This window comes from Pteronotus mesoamericanus, unplaced genomic scaffold, assembly GCF_021234165.1.
Source record: "Pteronotus mesoamericanus isolate MK-2021 breed Mesoamerican mustached bat unplaced genomic scaffold, CSHL_Meso_final contig_164, whole genome shotgun sequence".
In the NCBI taxonomy this organism is placed as follows: domain Eukaryota; kingdom Metazoa; phylum Chordata; class Mammalia; order Chiroptera; family Mormoopidae; genus Pteronotus; species Pteronotus mesoamericanus.
This window is the reverse complement of record NW_026555065.1, coordinates 21,865,711-21,878,462: the sequence shown is the minus strand read 5'-3', so window position 1 is coordinate 21,878,462 and position 12,752 is coordinate 21,865,711. Positions and strand designations below refer to the sequence as shown.

At 35.4% G+C, this 12,752-nt stretch overlaps 1 protein-coding gene across 1 annotated transcript in view; it reads right to left on the bottom strand.

The window, feature by feature from the left end:
* Positions 1–12,752, bottom strand: part of UBR1 (ubiquitin protein ligase E3 component n-recognin 1) — a 120,984-nt gene that overhangs the window by 19,960 nt on the left and 88,272 nt on the right. The window contains exons 35-38 of the mRNA XM_054565522.1: positions 11,483–11,631; positions 6,343–6,398; positions 5,014–5,110; positions 387–454 (exon numbers count right to left, since the gene is read on the bottom strand). Coding sequence (XP_054421497.1) covers positions 387–454; positions 5,014–5,110; positions 6,343–6,398; positions 11,483–11,631 — 370 coding nt within the window. The remainder of the gene's footprint in view (positions 1–386; positions 455–5,013; positions 5,111–6,342; positions 6,399–11,482; positions 11,632–12,752) is intronic.

Genomic DNA, 12,752 nt, shown 5'->3' with positions numbered 1-12,752 from the left:
TGGTTGATCCCTATCACCAAATAACTAATAGTTTTAAGATAGCTAATGCTGTAATTCACTGCTTATAACATAAATAAAGAAAGAAAAAAGGGGAGAGGGAATGCATTATAGACTAGAAAAAATTTGCTTGTACAGACACCAGCTAATTATAATCAAGCATGGCAGGACCTGTTACAAAGAGTAAATGTGCTTTCATTTTAAAGCGATTTTTACGGTCTCAGAGTGAAATCTGTGTTTATTTGTAAACAAAATGGACAAAAGAGGCAACTTTACTGTTTGAACACCCATAATTTATAACATTGAACAAAGAGCATCAATTTGAATGAGGAAAACACCTGAAATTATAAACTTCAGTGACTTCTAATAAAATTTTATTGCACACTTACCAACACATGAAATAGATCTATAGATAGAAGGCAAGGTGTATCTTCTGATTTTAGGTTAGGAAGAATAACTGAAATAAATAAATAAATAAATAATTATAATTCAGTCACTAAAACAGCAATGTAGTTAAATATAAAGCAAAATATAAGTATCTAAAACAAAAATATAAGTTGGTTATAAAATAAAGAAACTGATACACTGGTACATTATACCTTTAAGATACAGGAACCATAATTAAATGTAAACTAAACTGAGAAAAGGTTCCTAAAAGGTCTTGGATTCAATTTAAGGATTAAGCAAGATATAGGAGGAAAAGGTAAATAAAAGATAACTCAAATAGAGATTGTTCAATAAATATTTGCTGAATGAAGAATTAATTATATACAATGTTCCTTACTACTTTTTTTCACTTAACTACAAATTTCTAAATGTTCTGTGATAAAATATGTGAATAAATTTGAGGTGGGAAGCAGTGAGGATGGAGAAGATCCTCTTGAACAAAATAACAGTTTACACGGATTGAGGATTGGCAGGAAATGCAGATACTGTCTTTCTAATATGGTCAGTCTCTAAATTCACAAGTGAGGGAAACAGTGACAAGGAAGTAAAATCAAGAATTTAAAACAACAGTAAGGGTTGTGTGTACATAAAAATGAAGAGATTAATTGTATTTCAATAAAGCTATTATTTTTGAAAATGAAGATGAGAAGACTTTTTCCATACTAGGTCAATTTCTTAACCCCAGATCTGAGAATCTAAACAAAAAGCATTCAAGTTAAGAGCCAGGTGTTGGAGTCAGAAATGGGTTCCAGTATTGGTTGTGATTATTTGTCAGAGGCAAGTGACTTAACTTCTCTAAGCTTACTGTATATACAAAATTTTAGGAGGTTCACTAACATACATGTTTAAAGCACTTATCCCAAGCCTGGCAAATAGTAACCATTCAATAAATGTTACTAATATTGGCTTTATAAAACAAGCTAAAGTGATCACAGGGCTTTGTCATTAACTAGCTGTTTGTTCTTGACAAGTCACTTGTTTCCGGTTCTCACTTCCTCATGTTAAAATTTTTCAGTAATATTTCTGATATATCAGTTAACATGCTTATGACACTACTTATCTTATTTTCTTCTGTGCTATAAATTGTTTTGTTCTTGGGACATTTTAATAATGCCTGATTCCTCCTGAATTCTATCACCTTTTCTGCCACTTTATATGCCTGCCATCAATTGTTCTTTCAAAGATTTTATTTATTTATTTTTAGAGAGAGGGAAGGACAAAGGGAGAGAAACATCAATGTGAGAGAGAAATATCAATCAGTTGTCTCCTGACCAAACCTGCAACCCAGGAACGTGCCTTGACCATGAATCAAACGGGAGACCCCTCGCCTCAGGGAAGGACCCCCAAACAATTAGGCCACATGGGTCAGGGCTGCCATCAAATTTTCTTACAGGCAGTTGTGAAACTTCTTTTCCTGGCTGCTGAACATATTATTTTTAAATTCCTTTGAAATTAAAAGTTAATTTTGGCATGTATATTTTCATTTCATCCATACTAAAACTCTCCCTTTATGGTAAATTAAACACCTCAGCAAAGCTTATGTGATATTGTGGGAAAAGGATGGGTTTTATAATAAGGGCTGGGTTCAAATATTTGTTTTGCCTTTTACTGGTTTTATGACCTTGATCAAGTCATATAACTTCTCTGGGCCTTAGTTTCCCATCTGTAAATGGAGATAATGATTTCTTCGAAGGATGAAGAAATGAGATTATATAAAAAGATCCTTGTATAGTGCCTAGTACATATTTGGCTGTGAGCACTGTATGTCCTATTGCTACTGCAGAATCAACATACTAAAAACAATTTCCATTAGCTTTCACACAAAACAGCTCTCTACTGTGGACTTCCCTATCTCTCAATCATTGTTATTTTTTTAAAATAATTTAAAAAAAGATTTTTTAAATTTATTTTTTTTAAACAATTAAAAAAAAGATTTTTTAAATTTATTTTTAGAGAGAAGGGAAGGGAGGGAGAAAGAGAGGGAGAGAAATATTGATCAGTTGTCTCTTCCATGCCCCCAACTGGGGACCTGGCCTAAAACCCATGCCTGTCCCCTGATTGGGAATCAAACCCCAACCAGGGACAGAAATCAAACAGGTGACCTTTCAGTTTGCGGGATGTCACCCAACCCACTAAGCCACACCAGTAAGGTCTCAACCACTGTTACTCATTTTAATTAAAAATCTTGCCCCTGCACATCCCACTCCATTTCCTTCCCTAATTTCTGCTACTACATCCATATATACATGCAGCTCTCTCTGTCTCTATCCCTCTAATTTATCCTTTTCCAATCCAACATATATTATATCAAATTAACCTTCGAATACTATTGCCCAAAACATTTCAAAAATTCCTAATAAAATCAAGAATTAAGCTCAAACTACTTACTGGGGCACTTAAGACCTGTATTTTTTATCAAAACAAAACTTCACATTTCTCTACCTACTGGTACCACTACTCCTATCAAACCTGTTTATTTGAATGCGCTACATACTTCTCTACCTCCTCAATCTCTGTTCACATTGTGCCCTGTGCTTAGACTGCTTTCTCTGTTCCTCTCAACTTATCCTTATGAACCATCCCTGCAAGACTCAATTCAAAACCCACCCCGTTACAGAACAGCAGAACCCCATAGTGAGTGATCTCAATTCTTGAACCACATATTTGCAACATACATGTGGTATTTGGCTACTTTATAATGTGTTTTCACAGAGGTTCTGCTTCTCTAATTTAATCATAAGCCTTATAATGGCAGGGACCAATATCTTACACCTATACACAAGGTGTAGCAAAAGTAAGTTATTGGCATGGAAAATACAATAATTACAATACAATACAATACAATACAATAATTAATAATAATGCAAGAATAACCTGTTTCATGTATTTGTGAGCACGTGAAACACAGTTTATTCTTTTATTATTTATTATTGTATTTCCCAAGTAAACTGTAAACCTACTTTTGCTTCAACCTGTCTATGGTTTATAGCCCTAACACCATGCAAATAAAGATGCTGCTGCTAACAAGTTTTCAAATGACTTATACGTATAGGCACATAGCTACACTATAGAGCAACACATCAATTCTGTTAGTTACTGCTAATAAGAGATTAGGCACTACTATTGTAGTCCCTGACATCTATAATGATGTAAATTAGTCTGCTTGTATGCTCCTATTTTGAGGTATTTAAAACGATCATAAATCCTGTAATGTGTGATAAGTGCAAAAGCAGAGAGATTATTTAGAAGTGCCAGTAAAAACAAGGTATCCAAATTATGACTGAAATGAGAACAGATACCAAAAAAATTAAAAACAAAACCAAAATAGTACTCTGCAAATAGGACAAACTGTTCAACATAGCAGAGGTAGGCACATATAACATAAGCAAAGTTCTGGGCCTATCCAACTGACCGACAAGAAAAAAAATAAATTAAAAAAAAGAAAAAGAAAAAATTTTAAGTGTGTGGCTAGGAGAACAGCATCAATATTAGATTCTTATTAGTGTAAGGTTAATTTAGGATGTGCTGGAAGTTAACTTGAAACTATAAAAGCTAAGCATATTGGAAATTCTAACAAAACTTAGGTGGCAGCTTTGGAATGGAGCCATGGACTCCCCATGTTATCGGAGGGAGCAGAAAGCTGAGCAGGAAGAGCTGCTGCTTAAGAAGCTTGAGGGTAGGATATTAATTAACAAGGAGGAAAGTGACCTGTCTCCAGGCTTTAAATGGAAAGTAGTTGGTCAATTTTGGGGGAAAAAAGCAAAAAGAAAAGCCTGCTTGATCAGCTTGCAGAAAACTATGCCCAGCTTTAAAGCGTAAACAAGCTGGGTAACTCTTCTTTTGTAAAAACACATTTGGAAAGGGCAAGCTGAAACCACCCTACCTGTGATATTTTGAAGTTTTATAACAAGCAGACTTATAAACAGTCATTTTTAAGCTTGACCTCTTTAGGTGCAGAGGAGCTCCTGTAATACAAATGCCCAAATGGAAATGCAGATAACCAAAACGAAAGCCAAACCATTCTACTCCTGTATTATTGCGAATTCTTGTTTTTCTTTTTCTTTTTATATTGAGAGCATCCTATGAACTTAGTTAATTTCTAGTTGTTAGAACCTAAGAAAATCAATGGTTACATAGCCTGTCTCGCAAAGTGAAGAGCCCATGTGCATAAACCTGCACTCAGAGATTGCATTTTTATTATTTTACACAACTTTGACCTTGATTCACCAGCAAAATTAAACACATTTTAAAACGATCTTCCATATCATCGCTCCCGTTTCTAACTAGACTGGGATAGAAGGATGTTAGTGGTTGTGGATGCTGGTTCAAGAAAATCCATAGGTGGGTTATAAGGGACATACGCTGAAAACATTCGGAAAATACCTGATACTTAGAAATATCAGGTATTACAAGGACAACTGTATGTTTTATTTTATTTTTTGTTTCAGTGAGTGTTCAAAATGAGTGTAGCATGTGGTTTCCTAACAAAATACACTGCCATAATTGCGATGGAAAAGATATGTATGTAATAAAACAACAACAACAACAATAATTCAGAGAAGGCTCTACCTGACAGGAGACGAATCAGGTGTTTCTGTATCAGGAGCTGAGGACAGGTACTCCTCTGTGCAATGGCAAACTGCATTAATGCTTTCAGACCATTATGCTAGATTGTGAAAGAGGGGAATATAAAAAGAGAAGGGAAGATAATAGACCTAAGTCATTCACTGTAAAAATAAATCCCAGTCTGTAAGAATTAGTTGCGGACTTATTATATACTATACATTCTTGCAAATAAATTTCAATGTATTTTTTAAAATATTTTATTTATTTTTTTAGAGAGGAAAAGGGAGGGAAAAAGAGAGGGACAGAAACATCAATGTGTGACTGCCTCTCATGCACCCCCCCACTGGGGACCTGGCCCACAACCCAGGCATGTGCCCCAACTGGGAATTGAACTGGCAACCCTTTGTTTTGCAGTTTGGCACTCAGTCCACTGAGCAACACCAGCCAGGGCAAATTTCAATATTTTTAATACTTGTAAAAGGTTTTATAATCTTGCCAAATTTTTAACAGATTTTCCATGACAAAGAGGTACTAAAGCTATAATCACTTCAATTCTTGTTAAATATTCATTTTCCCCAGTGTCAATTTCTTAAATGCCTGGTCTAATTTATTCTACTGAGGCCTGTAGAAATAAATATATTTATAGAAATTCTAAAATTATGGTAAAAAACCACTGAATTCAGGGAACAGTGCTCCTATTTCCTGAACAGAAAAACTGATTGGAAGCCCATTGCGGATTATAAGTCCTCTGTGACAGCGGTCAGAAAAATAAGAGGGTAACTGGCTAGGAAGGGGGTGGTCTAGGAAGTCCTCAGTTACCCATTCTGTGTTTACAGGGCTACTGAGCACATTTCTTGAGTACCGTCTTCAGTGCCCAAATGCTATGAGGCTTAGGCCTGAGTATACTCTTGTAGTGTCAGGATATGCCCATCAAGGAACCACAATTTTAGTTTTATTCCTGAATTCAGTATGATGGTTTATCTAGAGCTAAGCCAGCATTAATAATTAATGCTACATGATGATGCAAAGTTAGTGAGAAGGAAAAATGTAGGTTTCTAGTTTGGCAATAAACAGAGAAGGGGAGAAAAACTAACCAGTATCATCTGAAATCTCTGAATGACACTGAACCACCAAGATTGAGTAAGCTCTAAAGTGTACAATGGCCATTCAGTCTCTGAGACTGAAGTAGCTCTATATAAAAAACAAAACATAGAATTCTGCTAATTCTACAGAAAAAGTAGAGAATAAAGAATTTTTTAAAGGATAAATCAACTGTGGACTCCCTAAAAAAGCATACTATGAGTTACATGTACCCTGTAAGAACACACATACCTGTCTATTTTGAAGTGCTCCAAACAGAGGTTTTCCTTCATCTCCCAAGAGGTTTTCTTAAACGGTACAAAAAACAAAAATAATAAATCCTTAATACTTGGTTTCCTTCTATCAGATGTTCTTTTACTAATTACACTTTTGATCGGATGATTTGTACTTTTCCACATCCAAGTTTCATGTTCAAGTCTATGCCAAAATTTCTAAATTTTTGAGTGAGAATATTAATAAAAGCCAAAGACAGATCACTTACAAATTACTATATACAATAATTTCCCTGCAACAATCTATAAAGAATACCTGGGGAAAAACAAAGCTTCCTGGTTTCTTTTTTTTCCTTTTAACCTCTCTTCTATGCAAAAATTTTTAAATAAGTCATTTTTATATAGAGTCGCAAGGTATTTTTTTTATTATAGTTGACATATAAGTCACAATCAATTGCGCTGAAAAATAATGCATAAGGTAGATGCAAATAACTTTTTTGCTCTTATAGGTATTATTAAAAAGAATTATAAGATAAATAGGAAAGAAGATGAAAATAAAAATACCTAAAAATGAATTCAGAAATATACAGAGTCTGGCAGAAGTAACACCTGCTTTAGTGTGATTGGTAGGATAATATACGGGTGTAATAATTTATAGTTTTAATTTGAACATTTCATATAAAATGTGTATCGTGTACTTGAGTGCAATATCGTTATGTTACAGAATTACATGCTTATGATTTTGTAGGGAGAGATTTTGTAATTAAAAAGGGGCATTATTTGTGCCAGACCCTGTATTCTGCTTTGTTTTCTAGTGTATTATTTCTAAATTACTTTTTATTTTCTTTATTTCTATTTTTTCATGGATTCTCAGCATCCGATACACCACTGAGTGGGGAAGGCTTATTTCCTTTTTTTCCATCTTTGAATATTCCCAACTATGACAACAAATTTTGTATATGTCTCTCTGTACTCATAGGGAATGAGGTAAGTTAGTTAGAAGCTTATGCACTAGGAAGAAAATAAAGCATTATGTCCACTAGATGGAAAAGCACTATATTGAAAACAATGTAACACTATATCAATCAAATAGAGTCCAATTACTAGGCTACAGAACCATATGAAGTTTTAGTCCTATACTCCAGTGAATTTCTCATCTCTTTTATGATAAAACTGTGAGCTTTTATAAGTTTAGTGTCTAAATATAAATTCTTGATTCCTAATGAGTATATCTGTGCATGGAGAGTCTTCAAGAGAAAGTCAGATTTTATTTTATTTAAACCCATCATTACTATTTCTCATTTTATTTAATCTTTGTAAGTATAAACCTGCTTATTATCTTTTGCTCATGATCTAAGTTTGCCAGGTTTGGAAGTAACTCCTAAAATCTGTTCATAGAGACTGATGTTGAAGTTATTTCATGCTACTTAATTCAAATCATGAAAATGTCTTGTTACAAAAATATATTTAAACGAAGAAAATGTGGTAGACACCATTAAAAACAACTACCAAAAATATATATTGGAAATAAAGACTGAAACTGGCTTGGATGAAAATGATATGAAAGAATAACAGTTATTATTCTTTTTCATATAGGTATTGTATATCTTATAACTGTAATGAGCAATAAATGCTAATTTAAAAAATCTAAGTCATTCTTCACTGCTATACTTTTCTTCCCCTCCCCTCAGCTTTACTGAGGTATAATAGATGCATAACATTGTACTGGGTTGGCCAAAAAGTCCATTTAGTTTTTTCCATAAAATAGAAGACACATTTTTCATTTTCACCAACAACTTTATTGATTTTGGTATTAGGAGTATGTCAGCTATCTACTGCTATCAGCTTCTAGTGGGTAGAGGGCAGGGGTGCTTGTAAACATCTCCCACTGCATAAGACAGCCCCACGACAAAGAATTATTTGGCCAAAATGTCAATAGTATCAAGAAACTTCGCAAACCACTTTTGACATGTTTGATCAGTCTAACACCTTATCCATACACTGCACAAATCTTTTTTTGTGTTTCAATTGTCTTTTTACCTTTCTTGAAATAATAAATCATAATATGTCAAAAACGTTGTATGTTTAGGTGGATCTTTGGACCAGCCAGCCACCACCAGAAACAGCTGCTTTGCCCAGGGAACAACAACATTGACTGACCTAATTTATACAAAAATATAAAATTATAGAATTCCGGTCAAGATGGAGGTATATGTAAATACACCTCATCTCTGCACACAATTATAGAAAAAATACAACTAGACTACAAAAAAAAAATCACCCAGAAATGTCAGAAAATTGAGCTATATGGAAGTCTGACAGCCAAGGATTTAAAGAAGCTACATTCATCCAGACAAGTAGGAGGGGTGGAGACGTGGAGAGGCACATAGATGGGAATGGGCAGTCCCACATCCAAGTGTGGTGGGTAAAAAATGGGAGGGATACCTCGGGGGCAAGGGATCCCAGCCACAGTCCAGAGCACCCAGCCCAGGGTTCCAGCACCAGGAAATTAAGTCCCCATAACTTCTGGCTGTGAAAACCAGTGGAGGTTGAGGCAGCAGGAGAAACTTCTGCATTCTCAAGAGACTCCTCTTAAAGGCCCACAGTGGACTTAGGATTCATGCAGACCCATCTTCTCTGGGATTCAGCACCAGAGCAACAGCTGGAAGGGCACCAGTGGCATATGGGGAGAAAGTGAAGTGTGAGTGCCAGGAGACAGCTTCCTCCTGGGCAAAATTCCAGTGCCCAGGCAGCAGTATTGTCCCCTCCGTGAGCATCCCCCCACACAGAGCAACAGAGTGGTGACAGGGATTGCCCTGTCCTGCTGATTACCTAAGGTTCTGCTCCATACAACTGAACAGGTGTGTTTTTCTACAATACGCCACACTACAAAGACAGAGTCAAAGTAGCTCTACATAATACACAGAAACAAACACAGGGAGGCTGACAAAGAAATATGGCCCAAATGAAAGAACAGAACAAAACTCCAGAAAATGAACTAAATTAAATGGAAATACATAACCTATCAGATGCACAGTTCAAAACACTAGTTATCAGGATGCTACAGGAACTCATTGGGTACTTCAATGGCATAAAGAAGACCAAGGGAGAAATGAAAGCTGCTTTAAGTGAAATAAAGAAAAATCTGTAGGGACCAACAGTGGAGGGAATGAAGCTGAGAATCAAATCAACAATTCTGAACACAAGGAAGGAAAAAGCATTCACCCAGAACAGCAGGAAGGAAAAAGAATTCAAAAAAACGAGGAGAGGCTTAGGAACCTCTGGGACACCTTTAAAATGTATGAACATCTGAATCATAGGGGTGCCAGGAAGAAGAAGAGCAAGAAACTGAAAACTTATTTAAAATAATAATGAAAGAAAACTTCCTTAATTTGGTGAAGGAAATAGATATCCAAGTCCAAGAAGCACAGAGAGACCCAAACAAGATGGCCCAAAGAGGACCACATCATCATTAAAGACACATCATTAAAAAAAAAAAAAAAAAAAAAAGCCAAAGGTTAAAGATAAAGAGAGTATCTTAAAAGCAGCAAGAGAAAAGCAGAGTTACCTACAAAGAGCTCCCATAAGACTGTCAGCTGATTTCTCAAAAGAAACCGTGCCAGCAAGATGGGACTGGCAAGAAGTATTCAAGGTGATGAAAAACAAGGACCTACAACCTAGATTATTCTATCCAGCAAAGCTATCATTTAGAATGGAAGGGCAGATAAAGTGCTTCCCAGATAAGGTCAAGTTATAGGAGTTCATCATCACCAAGCCATTATTATATGAAGTGCTAAAGGGAATTATATAAGAAAAAGATCAAAATGATGAACATTAAAATGGCAATAAATTCACAACTATCAATAATGGAATCCAAATAACAAACTTAGCAAACAAGTGAAATAGAATCATAGATATGGAGATCATTTGGAGGGTTACCATTTGGGAGGGGGAAGGGGGAAAATGTGCGAGGATTAAGAAGCACAAATTGGTAGGTACAAAATAGACAGGGGGATGTTATGAACAGTATAGATAACAGAATAGCCAAATAACTTACATGCATGACCCATGGACATGAACGGAGGGGGGGAACTGCTAGAGGGAATGGGGGTACCACGTGGAGGGGGGCAAAGGGGAAAACATTGGGACAACTGTATTAGCATAGTCAATAAAATATACTTAAAAGAAAAATACATAAAATTATGTATATAAAGAATAAGTTTCTAAGACTTTATTTTGTATTAAATGTACCTTTTATAATGTTATGACAGACTCTCATTCATAATGAAATGATCTGTTAAAAAAATGTTGCCCTATGTATCAGCATGTGATCTTTATAAAAAAATTCTCTATGTACATATAAAAGACATATTAAAATGCTTGAAGGGGTCAAACAAAAATGATGCATGTTTTCATTCACCTTCAGTATTAAAACGGCTGCACAAAAATTTACCAATTTTGATAAATTTTTAAAAAATGAATGCTGATATGACAGCTGTCACAATACAATCTAAAAATTGTTTTGAATGAAGTTAAAGACAACTAAGCACTACTACAGCCATTGTATAGAAAAAGTATAACAGACTTTTTGGCCAAACCAATATAAGTTTTAGCTGTACGACATGCTGCTTTGATTGCTACATTTTTCTACAGAAAGCTTTTAATATGGCAGGTAATTTTAAAGTAGGTTTCCTTTCAGACTTGGTTAGCACCTGCCTGCTAACCTGTCCCTCTCGACCACTTAGTCAGGCTTCCTTTCCATGTTTAGGTGACTTTGGTATCCCTTTCATTTTCTCTTAACATGTAAAAGAAATAATAATTACTGAACCTTTCTGCAATGATTCTTCTTCCTCTAAGTCTTTTCTTCTTGACTTTCTAGTATTGTAAATCTGCCCTATTTTGAATCTAGCTTGCTTCATGACATCCATTTCAAATATGTTTTGCTTATGTTGTATATAGCCATTATTGTAGTTAAAAAGAGACCAGTACAAAAATTTCAGACTAAATGGCATCAGGCCACACTAATCTACGGAAATACTAATAGTGTATTCAAACAAATAGCTATTTGATGACATCAGGGAAAAAAAGGAATAATTTTTAGTCAGTCAATGTTAATTGTTTCTATAAAACCTTCAAACCAGTGCTCTTATAGGCTATACCAATTGCCTGGACAGTGAAAGCACATGTGCTCCACGTCATCATGGGGATTCGAGGATCCATTTCATCAGGAGGCACTTTCAGTCCAATTCTATAAACAGTTGTGGCAAAGAGAATGACCATTTCCTTGATGCTATTAGAATATTTTATCCTAAAAACAAAACAGGAAAAACATACAGTGATTTAGTAAAAGGAACTACCTACTGAGAAGTCAAATTAGGTATTGAAGCAACAAACAATTTAACTCCTTTTGACAAAGTAAACTGTTCTTTGTCAAGGTGGAGATAAGGGCCTCTGCACAAAATTTATTCATAAAGAAAAAATGGGAGGCCTGGCAGGTGTGGCTTAGTTGGCTGGAGCATCATCCCATAAACCGAAAGGTCACGGAGTTGATTCCCAGTCAGGGCGCATGCCTGGGTTGCAGCTTCAGTCCCCAGTCAGAATGCACATGGGAGGCAGCCCCTGGATGTCTTTCTTTTACAGAGATCTTTCTCTCCTTCTCTTTCCCTCCCTTCTCCCCTCTCTAAAATTAATGAGCATGTCCTTGGTGAGGATAAAAAAAAAGAAAAGAAAAAATGGGAAAAGCATAACTGTGTTTCCCATAAGTAGAAAAATCTCTCTTACAAAATGGTAATGGCTCACATAACTTTACTTCCTATGAAAGATGCAGTAAATGACGACAGCAGAAAAAGGGTTCCAGCCCAAATAAAGGGACAGACTAGACAGAGAAGGAATGAAACTCAGAGGAAGCAGATCTGACTAACAAATTTTAGTGTCTAGAAAAGAGACCCAGAAGCATTTTGTGTTGATAAGGTATATGTGTGGAAGGGCAGGGGCAGGGGCAGGCGGTGGTAATAGCATGTCTTTGGAGGGATTAATTTTTGGTTTCCTGAACTTCCATTTGCAACAAGTAACATGTATTTTCAGTAGTAGTGGGATACATAACGTAAACAAAGATCGCACTAGAAAAATTTACTTCAGATAATATTCATTAAATAACACCTGATTTAGATATATTTTTCAAAGTGTCTTCACATAAATATCTTTCTAATAATCTTATGAGGTAAGTAAGTTAGGAAGGAACTGCCTCAATTTAATTTTATTTTATTTTCCTCTCTGAACTGTCTCATTTTTACAAACAAGAATACTGAATTGCGGAGTGGGAAAGGTGACCTAAGGATTTTTAGGAGTCACAGAGCAAGTTAGATGTGACCTTACCTAAAATCTCTTAAATTCTGCTTTTCTGTAGGTTGGACTAAATAGAAATGGTAT